At 42.4% G+C, this 25,905-nt stretch overlaps 2 protein-coding genes and 1 long non-coding RNA gene across 4 annotated transcripts in view; 2 read left to right on the forward strand and 1 right to left on the reverse strand.

The window, feature by feature from the left end:
* Positions 1–25,905, forward strand: part of LOC143267245 (disks large homolog 5-like) — a 164,193-nt gene that overhangs the window by 40,446 nt on the left and 97,842 nt on the right. The window lies entirely within an intron of this gene.
* On the forward strand, positions 388–7,077 carry LOC102928215 (uncharacterized). Its single transcript, XM_076544335.1, has 6 exons — positions 388–602; positions 1,462–1,621; positions 2,615–2,795; positions 3,647–3,780; positions 5,838–5,934; positions 6,096–7,077. Exons 1-5 carry the CDS (start codon positions 464–466, stop codon positions 5,923–5,925), a joined length of 702 nt encoding a protein of 233 aa, XP_076400450.1. The 5' UTR covers positions 388–463; the 3' UTR covers positions 5,926–5,934; positions 6,096–7,077.
* LOC143267252 (uncharacterized) overlaps positions 9,080–25,905 on the reverse strand; it is a 67,339-nt gene continuing 50,513 nt past the window's right edge. The window contains exon 5 of one of the 2 annotated variants that reach the window (XR_013042202.1): positions 9,080–9,229. This is a non-coding gene — a long non-coding RNA (uncharacterized LOC143267252). The remainder of the gene's footprint in view (positions 9,230–25,905) is intronic. The other variant, XR_013042200.1, reaches the window with a different exon arrangement.

Consider the following 25,905-nt stretch of genomic DNA (forward strand, 5'->3'; position numbering starts at 1 on the left):
GTTGTTTAAAAGTGTCCTTTCCATTATCATTAAGTCTATCATTTCTTGATAATAAGAGATGCAGATACTTGTGGAGAGTCATACCTCACATAAATATCTATAATACTGTTACCTTCTGGACATATATTTTAATAGATGAACACTCACTTTCGTTCCCACATGGAAGTACTGAGGCATTTCCAAACAATCAGAGAGCAATCTCTGGCTATGGAAGAAAAGGGTACTGAAGCATTTCTCTTGATAGCCAAGAGAGATTCCTGGAATGGGAAACCTGACTTCTGGAGAGTTATGAGGAAATCTGGTTAGCAGGGAGGCAAGGTCAGTTCCTCATGACATCAGGGGTGTCTCATGCCTGGACATTCTATTGTATCCTGGAGACTTTAGAATGTTATCTGATGTCACTTGTGTTGTAGCAACACCAACTGCCCTTGGACAGTTGGTTTAGTGCCCTTAAAGTTCAGCCATGAACATGTTGGGAAGACTCAGAAGTCTATTGGGAAGAGAGAAAGGAGAAGGAAAAGAGACCAAAGAGAGGCAGACACAATCTGGCCTTCCGCCTCCATTTAAAACAACAAGAAAGAAATGGTCCAGAAGATGGTACAGTAAGTTGTGGGCAGGAAATTGGGATGTTCCTGCAGGACATGGGCTTGAGCTGAATCTTCCAGTAATGGGACACAGGAGGTAGGAGTCTCTGGGAACCAACTGGACTTCCCTGCTTGTCATGGCTCCTGAAATTCAAGGATTCCAGAAGAGTAATTTGTCTGTCCCAGAAATCAGGAGCGAGTAAGGCCAAAGCTGTTGTGCTGGGAGCTCTTACCTTTCAAACCTACAGGAGGGTAGGGGTTGAGAGGGAACCATAAGGCCAGCATTAGGGTAGAAAGTTCAAGTGAACTGTGCCCAGCAAAAAGCAGGTCATCAATGTACTTCAACCTCAGTGTCTTCATTTATTTACAGCCCACCATCTCTATGCACCCTCCTTTGTCACTAAGGCATCTTGGTGAGGATGGTGACCATGTTCTGCCCCTGTGTGGATTCTCCATTTTTGCCATGTGCTTAGAGTGACCTGTCAGGATATTTTTGCTTTTTTAATGACCTGAGTGCTTGTGGACTGTGTCAATTTTATCTTGCATTTGAAAGCCACAGACTAGTGAACCCTGCATCCAAGTTGAATTCAGAGTCCAGTGCTGTTAATAAGCCTGAGGAGGCTCTCTCCTTAGTTACTTAAAGCATGTGCTAAAGGATCAGAGGAAACCAGCTGGCTGAGACACCTATCTCCAGACACAGAGATGGGAGACCTAAGATGCCCAGCGGGGGCATCTCAATCCAGGGCAAAATTCTTTGGGGCATCACTTAATTGCTTGCTTACCTCCTTTCCCAAACACCTTCTCAGGTCTCAGGGTGACCTGTTCTCTATGTCTTTTCACAAAGCATGTTCACTTGTGTTCATTCATCCACCTACAGGGGCCTCCAAGGAACCACCCCTCACTCCAACCAGGCTCTCAAAGAGGCAGGTGAAGCACAAGGTGGAGAGCCTGACCACTCAGCTCCAGGTGATGACCGCCCAACGGAATGATCTGAGAGACCGCCTCATATTAGTAACCGAAGGATCCTTGGACAACAGGTGGTTACAGTTTCAAACTCCATGATGACTGTCTCAGTTCCACAATTTCACCCTTAGTTTATTTTGTCTAAGAAATGGGCTTCTGGGAGGTTGGGTGCACCTTTAGGGTGTCCCTTTGCCCAACACCATTTCTCTAAATGCTTCCCTGAAGCAAACCTGGGCAGGATGAGATGGGGACATAGACAATTCTGCTTCCTCCAAATGAAAACCATAGCCTATGGCCTGAATCACATGACTCAGGGATCAAGGCAGTAGTGTGGGAGTTCCCAGCATGCATTTGGAGAGATCCTGTAAAGTGGTGGCTAGTGTGAGAATGCTGTTTATTTTACTTGCCAGGAAAGACATTGTGTGCTGGATGCTTCTAGAAGCAGCTGGAGGGATTTGTACCACATCCTAATATGTGTCGGCCTGGCTTGGTACTGATGTCTACTGCTCTTGGTCCTCTCTAAGATGACAAAATTGCATGCATTAATTTGTCATCTCAATGAAAGCATTTTATTACCTTTCCCTCTCAGTTTCTCTCTCTCTCTCTCTCTCTCTCTCTCTCTCTCTCTCTCTCTCTCTCTCTCTCTCTCTCTCTCCCTCCCTCCCCTCCCTGATACTCTCTCTGTCTCTATGTCTCTCTCTTTCTCATCCCTCTATCTTGTCTATGTGTTTGTGTGTTTGTGCATATGTATCCCTCTTCACCATGCAATCAGGGGTCTGTGGTTGACCGTGAAGAGTTGCTTATCTCAGTATCTAGGTGTGCTCTCTGTTGTGGACTCGGAGCCCCAGTTTGAGCAGCATAGCCCTTAGCCAGTCTGTTCACCTTGGTGCCAACTAGGAATGCCCTGGGGGAATTTATGAAGCTATCATGATATTGCATCCCAACCTCAGAAATGTTCTTGTTTACATCTTCCTGTGAACCTAGGATAGGGCTGGGTTGTTGAGGCATAGTGATGTGGGTGACCATAGTTGGCTGACATGGTCTTACTATTTGGAGTGTGTTTCCAGTGATCTGCAGAGCTGGCTCCTAATGGAGCAGAGTCAGCTCAAAAAGAAATTGGATATGCTGAGGCAAGAGAAGGAGAACCTACTGGAGGATTGGGTCCTGCTGAAGCAACACTTGGGTGACTTGCAAGTGCTCAGTAAGGATCAAGAAGAGAGCAGTGACCTCCAGAAGCAGCAACAGGAGGTAGGGACAGGCAGCTGAGTCACAGTTGTGTCCAGCATCATTTACATATGTATCCTTGCCAAATCTACCCATCCAGACACCTGTGCTCTATCTCATCACTTTTCTCATCCATCCACTCACTTCATGACATAAAATTGTTCATTCTGTATCTGTGCATTAGTATTTCTGGGAAGTGAGTCTCCTCTGAGAATCTTTGTCATTGACATATAATCCCTGATACTCTTCTTGAACCTGTAGTCAATGGGGAGAAACAGATCAATCACTCATCACACAGCTACATATCATTATGATGGGAGGATTGCTATACATAGACTTGAGTTTGTGAGTAAAAAATTCTCTGTCCATCTCCACTTAGACTGACCAAGCAGTGTGCTCCCCTAGGCCATTTTAGTACCCAAAAATAGAAAGCTGAATTTTGCACTTTTCCTAAAGGCTGGTGTGCTTATTCTAAAGATAACTGCTCCTCTATCACTTTGTTGTATTCGTCTTACCCCTTTCTCTAATTCTCTCTCACCCTCTGGTGTGTGTGTGTGTGTGTGTGTGTGTGTGTGTGTGTGTGTGTGTATGTGTGTGTGTGTGTGTGTGTGTGTGTGTAATAGAGGCATATGGAAAGTATAGTGCATATTGTATGTGGATGACAGCTAGAGGAGACAACTGGGTTTCTCTCTTTGTCAGTCTCTGTCTTATGAACTTGAAGCAGGCTTTCTCATGTCCCCAGGAGCTTTTAATTTCATGAGATTGACTGACCAGCAAGCTCTTGGGATTCTCTGTGTGTGCTTGCACTTGTGTGAAAATGTATTGACTATACTATACTCCACCCTCCACTAAGGACACAATCTTGTAATGAACAGGAGCAGCAAAGAATGGAAGAGAGACTCCAGAGCTTGCTGAAGCAGAAGGAGCTGGTCACACAGCAGAAAAACCTGGCATTAAAGCTGCAGCATCTTTTGACTGTCTCTCAGATGAGACCCAGGCTGAAGTTGGGGTATGGAGCCAATTGGGTCCCCTGTACCAGGGCTCTCTGTCCTTTGTGGGCTTTTGCTTATCAGCAAGACTCCCTTCTGCAAGCATGGGTAGACCAACTCAGAACTCAGAGAATTATGCTGGTCCTGTCAACAAGAACTTCTGTCCAGCAAACATTATGTTTGATACTCCCTGGGTCTGTAGACTTGTGTCCCATCCCTCCCTTCTGATCTCTCTGGTATGTTCTCAGCAGGCTTTCCTTGAACTCAGAGCTCTGCCTGCTTATGCCTACCAAGTGATGGGATTTAAAGGTGTGCCTCACCATATCTGACTGAAACTACATTTTTATACTGGATTAGCACCTCTAAGATGAGATTCACACCCTTGTAACTATTTGATGTAACACTGACTGTCTTCATTGTTTGAGCATGTCCCATGTAAAGTGTACTGGGGATATAATACGTTTAGTCATTGGCAGGATGAACCCAGGTAGATGTGTCTGCTGAGGATTTTTCAGAACCTTCACTGAGTGTTGTATAACAGACTCCTCTAGAGTACCAGGATGTAGATTCCCATCTGTAGGCCTAAGGATAACACAGCTCTTTTTGTTTATTGCCAGAGATCATGCAGTGACAATGTTCTCAGACACATGGTCAAGAAATACTACTTTAGCATGACAGGCTCTATCTTGTGTATTACCTGGGTGCAAGGTGCCTTCTGGGCAGGAGGCCTGATCTTTTTACATGACCTTATTCAGCTGTCTAGTTTTCAAAGTTGTATTAAGTCTATGTATAAAAATGAGGTGGTCTTTTTAAAATTATTTTTTATTCATTTTACAAACCAACCACAGATCCCCCTTTCTTCCCTCCTCCCACTCCCCACTCACCTTCTTCCCTGACCCTTCATCCCCTCCTCCAGCAGGGTAAATTCTCCCATGGTAGGACAGTTAAGCCTGATATATTCTGTTGAGGCAAGACCAAGGCTCTCCCCACTTTATCAATCAAGAGCAAGGTGTCCTACAAGATGTAATGGGATCCAGAAAGAGAGCTCATGCACCAGGAATAGATCCTGATCACACTGCCAGGGGCCCCTCAAACACAACCAGCTCCACAACTGCCCCCCATATGCAGAGGGTCACAACTGTCCCCCATATGCAGAGGGTCACAACTGTTCCCCATATGCAGAGGGTCACAACGGTTCCCCATATGCAGAGGGTCACAACTGTCCCCCATATGCAGAGGGTCACAACGGTTCCCCATATCCAGAGGGTCACAACTGTCCCCCATATGCAGAGGGTCACAACGGTTCCCCATATGCAGAGGGTCACAACTGTCAGTCTAAATTTCCTGAGTTCCTTTGGGCTTGGTTCAGTTGTTTCTGTAGATTTCCCCAACACGATCTTTACCACCCTTGCTCATGTAATCCCTCTAAAAACAACAAGAAGGAACACAGCTTGGAATTTTAAGGTTTTCTCTATCAAACCTGTGAGAGCATTGTATAACATGGAGAGGAAAATAAAATTATATCAGTTAAAATCAGGAATAAGGACAGGTGTATGTGATGGTGCATGTCTTTAATTCAAGCTCTTTGGGAGCACAGGCAGGAAATCTCTGGCCTCTTGTAGCTATCCTAGTATATGGATCAAGTCAGCCAGAGATGCATATTGTAACCCTGCCTAGAAAGAAATAAACAGAAATTGGACAAGAAAACAATGAGGTAGTTGATGAGAAACTCATCATGAACGGTCTGTGTATCTCTGCTGTGCAATTATATATGACTTTAATATGCTACTCCTTTTGTTTAAACGGTGTCTCTATACTGTAGGAAAAAGCTGAGTTCTTTCTCATTAGAGCACAGTACATACAGTACTCATACCAACATCTGATACTTGTTAAGGGCAGAAAATAATTCAAGGCCCAGCTATTGTGTGACACTTATGCCTTAGGGGTATATACAGTGACTGCTGCCAAAGATCAGTGTTGACTGTCCAGCACAATTTAGTTTTTGTGATATCACTGAATGACTGGTGACATGGTGGATCCCCACCAGGACTCTGCCCTTACTAACTTCCTCCTCTAGGTCAGAAAAACTCCAACATGAGCTGGAACAATCCACAGCTCAGGATGAGAGCCTCCTGACCACAGAGCTGCTGCAGCAGGAGCACTAAATGTCATAAGTAAGTGAGCCACCATGACATCCCATCCCCAGCAACATGGCATTTGTGGGTGGAGTTCTTCCTTGATTATGGTTTCCTATGTGTGAATAGGCCCTGAATTTATCTAGCTAGTGACCCAGCAAGGGTGTTTTTAGAACTGATTGCCTTTTCTTCTCTCACAGCACCCTTTATGAGAACTGAGGAGGCTGAAGGAATCCATAGTCAACTAGAAACACTGACATTCTCCACTCTATGATCAAGGCCTCCTCAGAACAAGATATGTACTACAAGTTGTGAAATCCACCAGTGAGGCAAATATCATCTGCCCTGCAGGTCGTCCATCCATAACCTCATCCATGTGTCTGTTGACTCACTAGTTATGGAATAAAGAAACCATCAAGAAGATGCATGAGATTCAAAAAAGTAAACACCAAGAATTATGCAGAAAAAGCTGACATCTACCAGCAAGTGTTCCCAGTGAGGGCCACAACAACAAGGAGAGACAATATGATTCCACTCATAGTTACTCTGAAAGTTTATTGCTACAAACTTTTGGTAGCTGGCTGAGTCCTGAGCCCTTCATATGTGGAGGGAGATATGTCAACAGAGACTGTGTTGATGTCATGCTGCTATCCAGACAGAACACACAAGGGAAGCATCATATTCTCACTCCAGTACAGTGCTGGACCTACTCAATTTCATGCACATGTGATAGTGAAGAGAATTGTTCTGAGAGATGATTTAGGAAGGATGTCACCATGAGCTTTTATGTCTTTTGGTAAGAGATGCTCCCTGTGTCATTTTTTATTCTTCAGTGGGCTCACAGACACATGTTGGCAGACAGAATCATACAGTGGCCAACATGGCATAAGATCAACTTTGGCAAGGGCTTAACCTAAAAGCCCCAGAGTGGCATGACTGCACTTGTCTTGAAGAGACCATGATGCCAGTTATGGTTGTCTTCTAACTTGTCCCCAAATCCAACCACAGGGTATAAGATAGTGCCACTAAATCTGCAAGAAGAGAATGCTTCTTAGTGTAAATAGTTTTGTTTTGCTGTTGTGTTTGTTTCAATTCAGGTTTTGATATTCTTTGTTTTGTTTGGTGTTTGATACTTTTTGGTTCTTTTGTTCTTTCTTTGATTTAATATTTGGCTAAGGGTATATACTGAATATACTAAATGCCCCTCAGAAAGCCCAAGAATGGAGTTCTCAGTAGCCAAGCAGCATCACTCAGATGCAAGCCAAATCCAGAGAGTAACAAAATTGCAAAAAGATTCAAAATATTTCTGAAATTCCTCATGCCAAAAGGGATCCTGTGCCTCTGAGAACAGGGTAGAGCCCACACCTGTGCTTAACTGTTCATGACATTGGGAAAACACCAGCAGGTTGAGGGCAAACACTGTCAGAAGGATAGAAAAAGGCCCAACCAGAATCAATTCTGTCTATGGCTACCATGGAAACAAGCTCTGGGAAGCCCTGGTCAGAACCACAGAAGTACTAGGATACCTGACACTCCCTTCATGGTTCAAACCATTTGTTTTTTATCAAGGGGCTGCTGAAGCTGGCAGGACATTGCTTGGAGGGGAACAGTGTCTTTTCACACTTAGCAAAACTGAGTCCAAGAGGCACAAGGCCAAGGACCACATGCCAGGCTGCTTGCTAAGAGGCAGACAAGCAAGAACCAGAACTCTCACATTGACTCAAAGAGAAAGATGGCAGTATCAGTCTCTCCCAAGTTAAATCAGGCACATACCTGTAGGATACATTCTCTTCAATCAGCTGTTTGATCTTGTTCACACTGTCACATATTTCCATTGGCATTTTCTGTAAGTTCAGCATCACCTGCTTATGCTCCTTTTTTATCATTTCAAAAGAATTCAGCCTGGGGTAGGGCATGGCCCCAGGAGAAATGGACCCCATGAACACAGGCCACAAGGATCATATGGAATCAGGCTATGCTCTGAACTCCTCAGTGCCATGGAAGACACAGCCTGGCACTTATACAATAGGTCCTCCTGGTGCTTATTAAACTTCCTATCATGTCCCCAGGCCAAAAGAAGAAGGAGTAATCCACGACTACATGAGCACCCTCAGTGTACTTGGAGCTATAGATGAACTCTCTAAGGAACCCCAGGAGTCTGTGCCATATACTGGTGCCACTGGAAAACAATGGTGACATTTTCCTGTCTTCACAACAGGGATTCTTATGCCTAGCTGCCTATATGCTACACAGAGGACCAGAGCATACATTGAGCATTTCAAGGGAGGAGTCCCAACTTCAGGAAGGCATTATACACTTCACAAGGGATTCCAATGTTCCACCAAAGTAAGAAGAGTGGCCAAGATGTGAGCTTGTCAAAGTGAAGCTCCCTGGTGTCATCACTGGCATCCCCTGGAAAATGTGAAAATGGCAAATCCTTGGGCCCTGCCACAGACTCTAAACTCCCAGGAGTAACACACACAGACACACACACACAGACACACACACACACACACACAGACAGACAGACACACACACACACACTCACACACACACACCTCATAAAAATAATAATTCTCATGAAATACAGAGAGTTTGCACTGTCTCAGAGTATAAGGAGGAGCCAAGAATAGCTTTAGGTCTTTACTTCCCACATACACAAATATTCCACATATAGTCAGGATGCCCATGAAATGCAATGAGTTAGAACAGCCTCAGAGTATGAGGAGGAGGACAATAGAGAAGCAATGATAAGCACCAGGCCTTCCAGACACAAACTGAGATGGATGAATGGGACCAGGCCCCTCCAGGATTTTTCAGCACACAATCATCCGCTGATCAAGTACAAAGACTCATCACAAACTCACAGGACCTAGCATCTCCAACAAGCCAACACCTGCCAAGGCCTCTTGAAATGCATGTTGAGAGCTCACACACTACTGTCCCTATCCCAAAACTGTGATACAGGCCATAGGCTCTGCTTTTCATTTGAATGAATAAGAACAGCCTGTGTCCCAATCTCATACCTACCGAGGTTCCAAATTCTGTGCACTCAGGAAAATTTGTTAAGCTCCAGGACACCCCGGAGCTTCAGCCTCCTGTTCCTCAGGAAAGCTTAGGTAGACACTGTGGGGTCAAGATGGTCAGCAGAGAACTGCACATAATGACTACCTGTTCTGAAAATCCTTGTCTATATAACTGCCCAGGATTCCATGTAGTTCAATGAGCTCGTATGTTATACTCTGTAGCTGAAGGGTTAGTTTCTCCAACTTTGTCATCTGCTTCTCCTGGTCTATGGAGGTGGAGGCTTGGGTTGGTGTCTTCCTGGTAGTCCCTGCAGGAAGACAAAGCAAAGTGAACTTGTATACTTGAATATACATAGGGCCAGGGAATCCATGCTAGTTCCAAGAGGAAGTCTGAGGAAGAGGAAATGTTAGGTACCCATTGAGGGTGCTAAAGTGTAGGCCACCTATCCTCAAATAGGTACCCATGAGCTAAGTATCTGTCCTCAACCATGATGGATAGGCATGTGCCTTTCTCTCTAATGCAGTTCCCTGGACCTGGAAGATATAAGATAGCCCAGCCATATAGATTTGGAGGACAGTGTCAGCTCATATATGATGTGGTGTAGGTAAGTCCTATTGTCCCTAGAGCTTAGCAGTACCAAGTCCTCATCCCATGTATCCAGGACAAAGTATGGGAATGACTGAAAGTTTTGTACTTGGCCAGGGCAGTTTCCCTCCCTTCTTCTTGGCATCAGATTCCCATCGAAACTGATGGAATCCACTAGGATGAAGTGCAGCAACACCCTACCCAGAGAAGGACACCTAATTAGTCACCACTTTGTTCCGGCTGGCCCTTCCTTTCCACTCAGAATGAGATTAAGGATGTCCCAGAAAAGCTGCTGCAGGCTTGAAAATCCATGGCTCTTCCAAACTAACCATCAGAAATCGTTTAATCTGGGTCCTCTCTTAGGGAACCCAGGGAAGCAGCATAAGTCCATTGTTTCCCAGAAATTCAAAGATGCTGAGTCCCACTCCTGGAAGGCCTAGCTCAAGTCCACCTCCTCCAGAAAGTTCCCAAGCCCTGCTCAGGACTCACAGTGCCCTCCCAAAACCATTTATTACTCCATGTTTTTTACACTGAGACTGAAGGCCAGCTTCCTTCTGCCTCTCTCTGGTCTTCCCATGTTCTCTATTCTCCCTCCCAAGCAGCCTTCTCAGTCTTGCTGACATGTCTATGGGCAGTGGAAGAATACCCCACAGTCACCTGGTGTTCCCACAACAATGGTGACATCAAGAGAATGCCAAGGACTCCCCAGAATACAATAGGTAGCAATGAGAATAAACTATTGGGTTCACCAGCAGTAGCCCTCACCTACCTACAAACTACATCATCTGCAATTCACTGGAAGCCATCCTGCCCTTCCCAGAGACTTCAAAAAACCCAAGGGATGACCTTTATCACCTCCTCATTACAAACCCAGGGATCTCTCTCTGTTTCATTAGAATATATTCACTAGTTTATGTACAGAATGTTGAAGACTCTCTTCCAAACATATTCCATGAAATGGCTCATCCAACTCATGAAACCTCTAGTCATTAACATAACAAAAAGGTATCTAGGTAATTAAGTAAGGATGGTAGGGATGAAAATTCAGTCCCCTGAGGACAACAATCACATTGTGGAGGATCCCCAAAGCTGTTAGTGTGGTGGGAGATAATCAGTGTCTTGTCAGAACAATGATAAGTCCTGTAATTGATGAAAATTACACCTGAACTTCAGCAGAATTCATTCCAGCCATCATAAGATACCAATAGTGTGGTAAACTAATGGCATTCCATGCTGGAAATACTATGAACCAGAGTTCCCCATGGGAACCCTCAACACAAGAGCAAATGATGGGCCATTCCTGCATTCAAGTTTGAAGAAAGATGAATGGCTAGTGAGAGACCACACACAGATATGCAAAAGCATTTTCAGAAAATGAGTAATGTGAGGTAAACTATGTCTTTTCAGATGTTATATCACACGGACAAATCATGCTAGACAATGTGAGCTATCTCAGTAATACCCAATTCTAGAAGTCAAAGCACAGCACCTGCCCTACAGGATACCTCTTATCAGTTAATCCTTACACACTGAAGAATGCAAAGAAAGTGACTGACAGATGAGACTTTGCCCAGGCAGGTTCTGAAAGCTCAGACTTGAGTCTCCTTCTCTGTGGGTGTCAGTTTTCCATCTCTCTATAGGGAGGTGGCTGGCTCAGAAATCAGCTGGTTTCCTCTGTCTCCCTGCACAAGAGAACCTAGTGGACAACCTCTTAAGACTTACAGCTGTAGAGGATGCACTTTGGCTGCAGAGCCCTCAGCCATGTACTTTCAGAAGCCTGGAGGTAATTGCGACTGTTATAATCACTTTGGTAGTATAGGGATGCCCAAGTCCCTTGCTCTGTGCTTCAGAGTTCATGTTAATGGAAAAGCCAAGCAGGGGAAAGACATAGTCAACAGATTCACAAAGTCATCCTCATTAACAGTTCAGGACACCCAGAGCTGGCAGGAAGGGGACAGTCTCAGTCCAGGTCCATTGAATCTAACAGCTCTCAGGCTGAACTGGAGACCAGAGTGCCATCAACAGCTGGAAATTCAGAAACCTCAGGGGTCATTAGAAGACAGCAGCACTTGGGGGATCCTGCCATACTAGTGACTGTGGTGTCAAGTATGAGAACCTCAGGGTTGTCCAGGGTACTCTCCGTTCCCTATTATCACTGGCACATATCTAAAGGACTCCAGTGGCTGGGAAATACAGTCATGGTACAGAAATCTCATTAATTCCTCTGTGCCTCCTTCCAAGAACTTCCCAGTTCTTGAGCCCTCGCTCTGGAAAGCTGAGACCCACCACATCCAGAAAGCTCCCCAGCCCCTTCCCAAAACTCACTGCCTCTTCCCCAGGACCATTTTCTCCATGTTTTCCAGGGAGACCCAGGACCAGCATCCTTCTGTCTCACTCTGGTCTCTCCATGCTGTCCATTCCCTCTGCCAAACAGACCTCTGAGTCTGGAAAGCATGTCTAGGGGCCAAGCTTGTGGTCACTGAACAAATGACTTCAAGGCAGTCAGTGTTTCTACAGCACTAGTGACATCACTGGGATTCCAAGAGCTGTCCAGGATAAAACAGAATGTCCAGCAAAGGGTCTGCTGATGTTATGGGGCACAGCCTTTGCCTCCTTGCTAATCAGTTCTCCATGACCTGAAGAGAAGCTGTCTTTTCCTTTCCAGGAGTCTCTCCTGTGACATAGGGGAAGTCAATCAGCACCTCCTCCTTCCAAACCTAGAAATTTCTCTCTGCTTCATAAGATTTTTTTCAGTAATTCACCCAAGTGGAATTGAAGTCTCACTTTACAAACCCTGCCTAAAATTGGCACTTACCCTCCTCACATCCATACCCAATAATATGAAAAATAAAGCATGCCAAGGAATTTGGTCATGATCATTGAGGAGGAGGGTTGAATTCTCTGAAGTGTACAAGCACCCGAAGAAGGCAATAAGGTGACTATTGGGAATTTGGAAGTGAGCTGGGACTGTTATGAGACCCTGACTGCTCTAGAATGTCCTCTCTACATACCTGGTGTCTTAGCCAGCATTCTTCAGAAGTAATACAATAATTCTTTATGGAAAGGGTATTTGTTAGAATGGCTTACAGGCAGTGCTCTATCTAATCCAACAATGTGTGGCTGTGAATGGAAAGTCCAAGAATCCAGTAGATGCTCACTCCACAACACTGAATGTCTCAGCTGGTCTGCATTATATGCTGGAATCTTAAAGAAGTAGGCTTTAAAGCCAGTCAAGGAATGGATGTGCTAATAAGGCCAGTCACGGAATGGTTGTGCTAACAAGGCAAGAGCAGGCAGAAAAAGAGTAAGAGCTTCATTCTTCCAAGTCCTTCAAACAAAAGAAATTGTCGAAATTACATCCGGATTGAAGATCTGAATTAAAGGTGTGTGTAGCAGAAATCTTCAAAGTTCTTATTAATAAAATCAAACCTGGAGCCAGGTATTGGGGTGAACACTGGAAGATCAGAGAAGCAGAACAAGCCACAGCTACCTCACCTTGCCAGTTCCTCAGCTGATCCTGTTTCCTTCAGACTGGAAGCCTGTGTGTCCTCATCCGAATGGATCTCAGCTGAAACTGCTGCTCAAAAGCCTGAAACTTAACCAGCCAAATGCTTCTAGATCCTGGTTTTCATGCCTTATATACCTTTCTGCTTTCTGCCATCACTTCCTGGGATTAAAGGCTCATTTTCTGGGATTAAAGGCATGAGTCACCATGCTTGGCTGTATCCTTGAGCACACAGAGTTCCAGACAGATTTCTGCCTCTGGAATGTGAGGATTAGAGGTGTGTGCTACCACTGCCTATCCTCTATGTTTAATATTGTGGCTATTCCATTCTCTGACCCTAGACAAGTTTATTAGCATGCACAATATTTTGGGGAACACAATACCACCACTTTCCCCATTTTTTGTCTAAAATTAAAAAAAGCTTATGACTAATACAAGAAAAATTATATCCAATAAGTATATACAATATACACAGTCAAGATTACAATAACATAATAGATTCAGTAATCTACCTTTTGTCATTTTTATATCTTCCCCTTTTTCGTTTTAGTGTAGATTCAATGATCTACCCATTTATCCTATTATTTCTTTATCTTTTTTTCTCAGAGTAGATTCGATGATCTACCTCATATCTGTATTATCTTTTTTTAATTTCTTTCTTTTTTAAACAAAAATTCTGAATCTAATATCCTTGTTCAGATGTTTTCCTGACCATTAACAATTAACAACTTGTAACTAACCATTGCAAACAAAGACAATATTCAAAACTCATTAAATGACCAAAAACCTCCCATCCCACTGCTTGGGAATGTGGGCGTCATTTTCTTAAAATTACTTCCTGCTTTCTGGGGATGAAGACATCTTTAGGGGATCCTGAAAAGATAATTTTTGGGTTAATTGTCAAGTCCTATATCATTTGTCCAGTCGCTGCATAATGAGAAAGTGCAGGGCTTGTTTCAAGTCCTTGTTCAAGTAGTCTGTCAGGCTGGATCATCTCAGCTAGCCATCTCAAAATTGTCCTGAGTAGTCTGTAGTCCAAAGTCAATATTTTGGTGGTGTTAATCAGCTTAACGGCTTTACAATTTACAGTCCATGTGGAATCATCTATGTGGAGTTGCGTCATCCTTTTGAAGATTTCAAATTTGCTCCTCCAGAACACATCTTGCTCACTCCATGCATTCTCAGAAATGAAAAAGCCCTATTTAAATTTGAAGACCCAGGTCATGGTTCCCTGCAGACATTTTTTTGTGTGCCTCCTCTGTGGTTTGGAACAATCACAGTCTCATAAATGTCTGTCTCTCGGAACCATGAACTTTCTTCCCTAGAAGAGAAAAATCTTCACAGCAATTTCTCCCCAACATTTGTCTTGCCAAACTTTTCCAAACTGACCTTTGCCGATGCTTTCTTGTAACACGATGGTCCAGGCAATTCTCTCCGAACAAGCAGTAGTAAACCCTTTGTCCCAGGTAGCAGCATCACCAACACGAAGAGAAGCAGCCAGCAACTTGGAGCAGCAGCTGCTGCCTCCACGATCCCACTGCCACTGTTTGTGTCTGGGCCCTGGCCTTAGCTTCTCCTTAGCAAAACTCCTAGGCTGACCTAAAACTCAGGATCCTCCTGCCACTGCCTCCTTCTGTAAATCCAACCAGTGTGCCACCACAACTGGCAATGTGTAGCTTGGGCCTGACCTGGGGCTCACCTGGCCACAGGTAAGTAGCTTTTTTGTGAATTTCTACCCACGAATGATGGGTGCCAGGTGTAGCAGGAATCTTCAAAGTTCTTATTAATAAAATCAAACCTGGAGCTAGGTATTGGGGTGAATGCTGGGAGACAGAGAAGCAGACCAAGCCACAGCCTCCGGTATGACTTCATCCCTCAAAGATCCAAATATAATTAGATACTCATACTTCAAAATAAGCACACATCTCCCACAACTCTATTCTTTGTTGTTTCTTAATCCAGAAACAGTCACATTGACAACCAAAAATAGCCATCACAGTCTTTCCCCTCTTCACTATTATTCATGAGAATAAGGCTCACTTCGAGTGTAAAAGGAAGGTGTGACAATAATCCTTGTGATTTTAGTGGCCTTTTTTCGGTCATGGATTGCTATAATAGAATGAAATACCAGTCTTTGCTTTTGTGGGTAGGAGGGGATTAGCTAGAAACCCAAAGCAATCTGATATCTCTCTATAATTGTAGATTTGAAATTCAAATAATTATGTTATGGCTGGTAGTAACTGTAGTGGAAAAGGGTCCAAGAGATAGAAAATGGGTTCTCTTTAAAGAAAGGAGAAGAAAGGAAACAGACTGTACCTATCAAAAAGAGTGTGGTGTCAGGAAGAGCCACATGAATTTGGTATTGAGCTCCTGCAGAACACATCTTGCTCATTCCATGCATTCTCAGAAAGGAAAAACGCCTGTTTAAATTGAAAGACCAAGGAAAGCCTTCTATGGGGTCTTCATTGTAAACAGCAGCTAGAATCCTCTTGTTGCTTTAACAGCAAAAATGGTTTACTAAGATTTGAAGTTTCCCAAACAGATCAAGCTAATCAACTGTCTCACTTATCCAGAGGGCCTGATCCAGTTGGGGCACCTCAGGTATTGGTTCATACCTCCACAATAGACTACTGGCAATGCTCAAGAGAAAGCCCAAACTGACCCACTCTGGTGACAGGGTGGCCAAACACACTAACTGTCATGCTAGAAATCTCATCCAATGACTGATGGAAGCAGATGCAGAGATCCATGGTAAGGCACCAGGTGGAGCTCCAGGAGTCCAATTCACGAGAAAGAGGAGGGATTGTATGAGCAAGAATTGTTGAACCAAGATTGGAAAAAGCACAGGGACAAACAGCCAAACGAATGGAAACACATGAACTATGAACCAATAGCTGAGGAGTCCCCAACTGGATCAGGCCCTCTGGATAAGTGAGACAGTTGATTAACTTTGAACTGTTTGGGAGGCACCTAGGCAGGGGGACCTGGATCTGTCCTTAGTGCATGAGCTGGCTGTTTGGAACCTGGGGCTTATGCAGGGACACTTCTCTTAGCCTGGGAGGAGGGGACTGGACCTGCCTGGACTGAATCTACCAGGTTGAGCTGAATCCCCAGGGGAGTCTTTGCCCTGGAGGAGATGTGAGTGGGCGGTGGACTGGGGGGAAGGCAGGGGCAACGAGTGGGGGAGAACAGGGGAATCCATGGCTGATATGTAAATGCAAATTAAATTATAAAATAAAAAAATTTAAAAAATCAAACTTTTATCAATGATAAAAGTCCTGGAGAATCTAGGGATATAGAGGATATAATTCAATACAATAAAGTCATTGTACAACAAACCCACTGCAACATGATGCTAAATAGAGAAAAACTCAAAGCAATTCCAGAAAAGCAGGAAGAAGAAAATGATGTTCATGCCCTCCACTCCTATTCAATATAGAACTTTAACTCTTAGCAAGAACAATAAGACAACTGAAGGAGATAAAGGGGATACAATGGAAAAGGGAGAAGTCAAAATGTCCTTATTTGCAGATGATATGATTCTAAACAATTAAAACTAAAAATTTATCAGAAATTCGTTACACCTGATAGATAGATTCATAAAAGTGAAAGATTGCAAAATTAATACACAAAAGTCAGTGGCCTTCCTATATACTAATCACAAACATACTGACAAAGAAATCAGGGAAACAGTTCCACTCAAAACAGGCTTCAAAATGTATAACAAGACTTTTTTAAAATTTAATTTAATTTTATTTTACAATACAATTAATTTCTATGTATTAGCCATGGATTCCCTTGTTCTCCCTCCTCTGGCAATCTCCCCGTCCCCAGGTTCACCCCCTATTTCCACCTCCTCCAGGGCAAAGCCTCCCCCCAGGACTGAGATGAACCTGGTAGACTCAGTCCAGGCAGGTCCAGTCCCCTCCTCCCAGGCCGAGCCATGGGACCCAGCAGAAGCCCCAGGTTTCAAACAGCCAACTCATGCAATGAGCACATGACCTGGTCCCACTGTGTGGATGCCTCCCAAACAGAACAAGCCAATCAGCTGTCCCACCCATTCAGAGGGCCTGATCCAGTTGGGGGCCCCTCAGCCGTTGGTTCATAGTTCATGTGTTTCCATTCGTTTGGCTATTTCTCCCTGTGCTTTATCCATCCTTGGTTTCAACAATTCTCGCTCATATAAACCCTCCTCTTTCTCGATAATTAGACTCCCAGAGCTCCACCTGGGGCCTAGCTGTGGCTCTCTGCATCCAGGTCCCTCAGTCATTGGATGGGGTTTCTAGCATGACAATTAGGGTGTTTGGCCATCCCATCACCAGAGTAGGTCAGTTCTGGCTGTCTCTCGACCATTGCCAGCAGTCTATTGTGGGGGTATCTTTGTGGATTTCTGTAGGCTTCTCTAGCACTTTGCTTCTTCCTGTTCCCATGTGGTCTTCAAATATCATGGTCTCTTATTCCTTGTTCTCACTCCCTGTTCTTGATCTAGCTGGGATCTCCCAATCCCCTAAGCTCTCTTTCCCTCGACCCTTGCCCTTCATTACCCCACTCACGTGCAGGTTTCTCATGTAGAACTCATCCATTTCTCTGTCCTTTTTTTATTCATCTACACAGATGGTCATATTGTTTTTGTCCTTTATTCATTTTATGTGGTGGGATAAATATGTTGATTTGTGTATGTTGAATTATCCTTGTAGGTTTGAGGTGAAGACAAGTTGACCACATGGATAATTTTTTATGTGATCCTGAAATTGATTTGCAAATATTTTATTGAGAATTTGTGTGTATATGTTCATCAGGGTAATAGGCTTATAATTCTATCTATCTATCCATTTACTACCCAACCATGCATCTATATATCTATCTACTAACCTATCTGTTTCCTTCTCTCAATACCAGGATTTCCCTGGCTTAAAAATGAATTTGGGGACAAGCAGACGAAGGTAGGCCAACAGCAGCAGCCTGCAGAGGTAGACCAGCCCTTCGGTGGTGAGCCACAGGGACATACAGGCCTGGTGGCATCGGGCAGAGACATACAGGCCCAGCGGCGGCCCACAGAAGTAGACAGGCCCAGCGGTGATGGCCGACAAGGACATACAGGCACGGCGGCAGCCAGCAGATATACAGGCCTGGCGGCAGCCCGCAGAGGTAGATAAGCCTGGCAGCAGTGACAAGCAGATGTAGGGAGGCCTGCGGCGGCCCTTAAAGAAGAAATAAAACATTCCCTCAAAGAGGAAATAAAAACTTTCCTTAAAGAGGAAATGAAAAACTCCCTTAAATAGGAAATAAAAACTTCCCTTAAAGAGGAAATGAAAAACTCCATTAAAGGGGAAATAAAAAACTCCCTTAAAGAAATGGAAGAAAAAAAGAACAAAAAATGGGAAGAAATCAAAGAAAGCCAAGAAAAAGCAATTAAACAGATGAAAGAAACATTCCAAGATCTGAAAAATGAAGTTGAGACAATAAAGAAAACACATGCTGAGGGAATGCTGGAAATAGAAATCCTGACTAAACGAACAGGAACTACAGAAACAAGCATAACCAACCGATTGCAAGTGATGGAACAGAGAATCTCTGACACTGAAGACACAATAGAGAAAATAGATTCATCAGTCAAAGAAAACACTGAAGACAAAAATGTCGTAACACAAAACGTCCAGGAAATTTGGGACACCATGAAAAGACCAAATCTAGGAATAATAGGGATAGAAGAAGGAGAAGAATACCAACTCAAAGGCACAGAAAATATATTCAAAAAAATCATAGAAGATAACTTTCCTAACCTAAAGAAAGAAATACCTATGAAATACAAGAAGCTTACAGAACACAGAATAGGCAGGATCCAAAAAAAATTTCCCCTCGCCACATAATAACCAAAACACTAAACACACAGAACAAAGAAAAAATATTAAGAGCCGCAAAGGAAAAAGACCAAGTAACATATAAAGGCAAACCCATCAGAATAACACCAGACTACTCAATAGAGACTATGAAAGCTAGATGATCATGGACAAATCTTATGATGACACTAAGAGACCAAGGATGCCAAGCCAGACTATTATACCCAGCAAAACTCTCAATCACAATAGGCAGAGTAAACAAAATATTCCAGGATAAAACCAGATTTAATCAATACCTGTCCACAAACCCAGCCCTACAGAAAGCACTAGAAGGGAAAATCCAACCCAAAGAAGCTAAACACAGCCATGAAAGAAATTAAAATTAAAAATTTCCTAGAATTCAATGAAAATGAAAGTACAACATACCCAAACTTATGGGACACTATGAAAGCAGTGCTAAGAGGAAAATTCTTAGCTCTAAATGCACACATAAAGAAGATGGAGCAATCCCATACCAATGAATTAACAGCACAACTGAAAGCTCTAGAACAAAAAGAAACAAACTCACCCAGGAGAAATAGACTCCAGGAAATAATCAAATTGAGGGCTAAAATCAATGAAATAGAAAACAAGAGAACAATACAAAAAAAATCAATGAAACATAGAGTTGGTTCTTTGAAAGAATCAACAGGATAGACAAACCCCTAGGAAAATTAACCAAAAGGCAAAGAGAGAGCACCCAAATTAACAAAATCAGAAATGAAAAGGGAGACATAACAACAATGAGGAAATCCAGAGAATCATCACATCATACTTCAAAAACCCGTACTCCACAAAAATGGAAAAACAGGAAGAAATGGACAATTTTCTGGATGAATACCACATACCAAAATTAAATCAAGACCAGATAAACCATTTAAATAGACCAATAACCCCTAAAGAAATAAAAACAGTCATCAAAAGTCTCCCAACCAAAAAAAACCCAGGACCAGATGGTTTCAGTGCAGAATTCTACCAGACTTTCAAAGAAGAACTAATACCAATACTCTTCAAAGTGTTCCACACAATAGAAACAGAAGGAGCACTACCAAACTCTTTTTATGAGGCTCCAATTACCCTGATACCCAAACCACACAAAGATGCAACAAAGAAAGAGAACTACAGACCAATCTCCCTCATGAACATTGATGCAAAAATATTCAACAAAATATTAGCAAACCGAACCCAAGAATACATCAAAACAATTATCGATCACGACATAGTAGGATTCATCCCAGGAATGATGGTTCACCATACAAAAATCAGTCAATGTAATACACCATATAAACAAACTGAAAGAAAAAACCACATGATCATCTCCTTAGATGCTGAAAAAAGCCTTTGACAAAATCCAAAAGCCCTTCATGGTAAAGGTCTTAGAAAGATCAGGAATACAAGGAACATTTCTAAACATAATAAAAGCAATTTATAGCAAGCCAACAGCAAACATCAAATTAAATGGAGAGAAACTCAAAGTGATACCACTAAATTCAGGAACAAGACAAGGCTGTCCACTCTCCCCATATTTATTCAATATATACTAGAAGTTCTAGCTAGAGTAATAAGACAACAAAAGGAGATCAAAGGGATACAAATTGGCAAGGAAGAAGTCAAACTTTCACTATTTGCAGATGATATGATAGTATACATAAGTGACCCCAAAAACTCTACCAGGGAACTCCTACAGCTGATAAACTCCTTCAGTAAAGTGGCAGGATACAAGATCAACTCCAGTAGCCCTCCTATACACAAATGATAAAAGGGCTGAGAAAGAAGTCAGAGAAACATCACCCTTTACAATAGCCACAAATAATATAAAATACCTTGGGATAACATAAACTAAACAAGTGAAGGGCATTTTTGATAAGAACTTTAAATCTCTAAAGAAAGAAATTGAAGAAGATATCAGAAAATGGAAGGTTCTCCCATGCTTATGGATAGGTAGGATTAACATAGTAAAAATGGCAATCTTACCAAAAGAAATCTACAGATTCAATGCAATCCCCATCCAAATCCCAACACAATTCTTCACAGACTTGGAAAGAAAAATACTCCACTTCATATAGAAAAACAAAATACCCAGGATAGCTAAAAGAATCCTATACGATAAAGCAACTTTTGGAGGCATCACCATCCCTGACCTCAAACTCTACTATAGAGCTATAGTAATAAAAACATCTTGGTACTGGTATAAAAACTGACATACGGACCAATGGAATCGAATTGAAGACCCTGACATTAATCCATGCACATATGAACAACTGGTTTTTGACAAAGGAGCCAAAACTATACAATGGAAAAAAGAAAGTATCTTCAACAAATGGTGCTGGCATTACTGGATGTCAATATGTAAAAAAATTACAAATAGATCCATATCTGTCACCATGCACAAAACTCAACCATATATATGTTGTGTTAAATATGTATATACATTCATACATTTTTCAGGAGAAACATAGGGCAATATATATTTGAAAACATCATCAACTTATAAATCTTCAGTGTATCCAATGATGCCCAGAGGCTCTACCTTTGTCAGTCTTCAAATGAGAAAACAAAGGAAAAGCCAACATGAGGAGTAGATGATGGAGGGGTGTTACCTCAAGGATTCACTTTTCCAATAAAGCAGAAATTACATTTTCCTATTTACCAACATTGTAACACAACAAAAAATGATAAATATAAAACTCAAAGGAAAGTATGTAAGTGCCCTGTGCATTCAAGTATGCACAGTGCAATTCAATCCTTTGTTTCTTTGCTTTTAATACCAACTGCATGCTGTTCTTTTATGTAATTTCACTACAGGCTCCTTACTCATGGCAAAAACAGCTAGAAATAAGAAAGCTCATGAAAGTCAATACTGAAGAGCTACTTAAGACATAAAGTTCCCATTCTTGTAAATATTACATGGTGTGTATTCCTACAATAAATATATTTATCAGTGGTTATCATGTTAAGGTGAAAAAGAATAAACTTGCCAAATACCATGAACTTAAAAAAATTATTACTGTAAAATGTATTATTATATAGGGATATTTTATTAAATAAATTTAATGAATTTTGATAACCCCAATGTGTCTGTCAACTTGTGGGTTCACTCACAGAGCATTATCTATTCTGCCACTAATAGTGTTTTGTTTCAAATGGCAGCCTACAACATGGGAAAAGATTTTTTTATCAACTACATATCCAATAGAAGGCTAATATACAAATTATATATAGAACAAAAAAACTTGTATATCAAGAAAATAACACAGTTAAAAACTAGGTATAGATCTAAACAGAGAAGTTTCACTAGTAGAAATTCTAGTTTCTGGGAAACATTTTAAAATGTGCAGTATCCTTAGTCTTTAGGGCAATGTAAATCAAAACTATTTTGAGATTTCATGTTACATGAGTCAGAATAGATGAGATTAATAAAACAAACGAGAGCTAATTTTGCCAAGAATTGGGAGTAAGGGAAACACTCATCCATTGCTGGTGGGAATGCAAACTTGTACAGCCATTATGAAAAGAGGTGTGGCTGTTCCTTGGGAAGCTGGGAATTGATCAAAACCCAGCTATACCTCTCTTGGCATACACCCAAATGATGCTTCACCTAACACAGAGACACTTACTTGCTCGACCATGTTCATTGTTGCTCTATTTATAGTAGCCAGAAATTGGAGATATCCTAGGTATTCATGAACAGATGAATGCCCAAAGAAAATGAGGTACAGTTACAGAAATGGGCTATTACTCTTCAGTTAAAAAGGAAAAAGAGGCCAGGTGGTGGTGGCACACACCTTTAATCCCAGACTTGGGAGGCAGAGGCAGGTGGATATCTGTGAGTTTGAGGCCAGCCTGGTCTACAAAGTGAGCTCCAGGTAAAAGCTCCAATGCTACACAGAGAAACCCTGTCTTGAAGAAAAAAAAACGACAAAGGTTTGGCCTGGAGAGATGGCTCAGAGTTTAAGAGCACTGACTGCTCTTCCAGAGGCCCAGAGTTCAATTCCCAGCAACCACATGGTGGTTCACAACCATTTATAATGAGATCTGGTGCCCTGTTCTGGTATGCAGACATACATACAAACAGAAACTGTATACATTATAAATAAATAATTCTTTTATTAAAAAATAGAAAAAGGAAATCATGAAATTTGCAGGTAAATGGATGGAGCTAGAAAAAAATCATCCTGACTGAGATAACTCAGAACTAGAAAGACAAACATGGTATGTTTAAATTTATATATAGATATTAGCTATTGAGTCAAAGTTAAGTAAGCTACAATTTGTATAACCACAGGTTAGGTATAGAGTAAGGGACTAGGGGGGAGGTACAGATAGCCATATAGGGGGAATAGAATAGATTAGTGTGGATGGATGAGGGATCGATGAGGAACAGATCGTCAAATGAGGAGGGAGAGAGAAGGGGCAAATAAATATAGGGAGGGAGAGGTAAAATTAAGGGCCATTTAAGGGATCTTTTGGAAACCAAATAGAGAAGAACCACTCTAAAATATATACATATATGAAGGGGATCTAGATGAAATACCCCCACTCCCAACTCCCAAAAAAAGAAAGCTGGGTGGTGGTGGTGCATGCCTTTAATGCCAGCACTCGGGTGGAAGAGGCAGGTGGATCTCTGTGAGTTCAAAGCCAGCCTGGGCTACAGAGTGAGTTCCATGTGAGGCTCCAAAGCTACACAGAGAAACCCTATTCAACAAGAAAGGAAGGAAGGAAGGAAGGAAGGAAGGAAGGAAGGAAGGAAGGAAGGAAGGAAGGAAGACTCCACCCAAAAAAAAACAAAAAAAAAACATAATTAAAACATACAGAAACCAGAGTGTAGATGCAGAGCCCAAATTGCATATCTCTTGTTACCAAATTAAGCTTGCAGTACTGGCAATGGGTTACATCTAGTCAAGTTGTAGGTGAAAGGTGTCCAATGGTGATCCCAAACAACCCAAGGTATTGCAAGGCTATTGGTTGCTCTCCATAAACTGACAGCAAGGTGCTGTTCCTGAAGATGATAATGACACAACTCTTTGACCATGGAGAAGTCAAGCTGGTGTCTCCCTAGAGCCCTCACCACTTATGGACTAGATTTCATGGCACTGAAGAGTACTCTGCTCACTATCAAAGGAGAAAGGTAAACACCAGCCCAGTTACTATTAGTGACCACATCCAAGATATGCTGGTGCAGTAGTGGAACAAAGCATGTGGGAGAAACCAACCAATATCTGACTTGATTAAAGGCCATTCCATGAGATGGAACCCATACCCAGCACTGTTTGGGTGGACAAGACCTGAGACTAGACAGGACAGGGACCACAGTGAAAACCAAATACTACTGTTGTGCTTAAGGAGCATAGCAATAAAATGACTCCTAACAATATTCTGCAGTACTCAGAGATAATGCCTTTCTCGGCCCTCATCAGAGCAGCTTCCTCCTGCAGCAGATGGGAACAAATACAGAGACCCTCAGTAGATTATGGGCAGGGAGTAAGAGATCTTGGAACAATCAACCCTAAACAGAACATATCCACTCCAATTCCTCCCCTCAGGACTTAGGGAACCCTGCCCTGTGGAAGAGGAAGTAAAAATAGTGCCACATAATACTGCAGATGGCAAGACCATGGTCCATCTACTGAGGGGAAGCACAGATATGGAGTGGGGCCAGACTAACCCCGAGAAAACCTGCACTGCATGTGTTGCATGCAGCGGAGCTGGAGAGAGAGAAATGCCCCATCTATTTGGAGCACAGAATATCACCTGAGTATCAGATGCTGGGCATTGGGCTGTAGGAATTTGATATTTAAAACTGGGTTTTGGTAATGTTCCCTTCTGAATATTTCTGTGCTCCATTCTTCTATTGTGGAATAAGAAAATACATAATTATTTTTGGTTTGTTTGACCAGACCCAATTAAGAGATTTTTTTGCTAAGGGACCTTGGAATTTAGAAATGTTTTAAGTTTTAAAGTGTGTGGAGTTTTAAAAGTGTACACTGCATTTTATATTATGATATTAACACAAAAATTTGGAGAACAAGAAAAAATGATTATGGCATTCAGGTGATGTGTGTGTGTGTGTGTGTGTGTGTGTGTGTGTGTGTGTGTGTGTGTGTGTCATGCTGACAAGGAATGGAGAGTCCTAGAAAACTTCATCTGCCCACTTGAAACAGCCACTTGAAACAATGGCATGAGAATCTCAATCTAGAGCCTACATGGATCAGACTGCCCTTTGGCATGTCTGTGTGGGACGTCTTGATTTCCACTGACTTAGGGTAGCCTAGTCCATTGTGGGCTGTGTAAGGAAGCTAGCTGAGCAAGCCACCAAACAGTATTCCTCCCTGGTTCCTGCTTCAGTCCCGGCTTTTGTTCCTGCCCTGACTTCTCTTAATGATGGACTATAAACTGAAATAAACTCATTTCCTAAAAACAAACAAACAAAAAACAAAACAGTGTTTTGTTTTCATGTGCCTTTCTCATTCATATATATTTCATTTATTAGTCAACTGACTGCATTATTGAGTGCATTATTACAGTAGCAGGACCTCTGTTATTTGCTAAGACCCCCTTTTTTAACGCTGTATTTACCACAACTGGGAAACACACTACCTGATTGTCACTAAGAGCCCATTGCTTACTAAGAGTCCAATCTGGGTGAAGTTTCTGGATCTGAGAAATCTTTTCTTTTAATATTTTAAAATTTTTCTTTATTAAGAAATTTTCTACTCATTCTACATACCACCCACAGATCCCACCTCCTCCCTCCTCCCTCCTCCCACACCCCCAACCCTCCCTCCAAAGCCACCCCACAGCTCCACAACCGACAAATCAAGGTCTCCAATGGGGAGTCAGCAGATCCAGGCACAGAGCCTAGGCAGGACCAAGCCCCTCCCCACTGCACCAAGGCTGCACAAGGAATCAAACCACAGGCACCAGGCTCCCAAAAGCCTGCCCATGCACCAGGGACGGATACTGATCCCCCTGCCTGGGTGCACCCCAAACAGTTCGAGTCAAACAAACATCTTC

This window comes from Peromyscus maniculatus, chromosome 9 (genome assembly GCF_049852395.1).
Source record: "Peromyscus maniculatus bairdii isolate BWxNUB_F1_BW_parent chromosome 9, HU_Pman_BW_mat_3.1, whole genome shotgun sequence".
NCBI classification, from domain to species: Eukaryota; Metazoa; Chordata; class Mammalia; order Rodentia; family Cricetidae; genus Peromyscus; species Peromyscus maniculatus.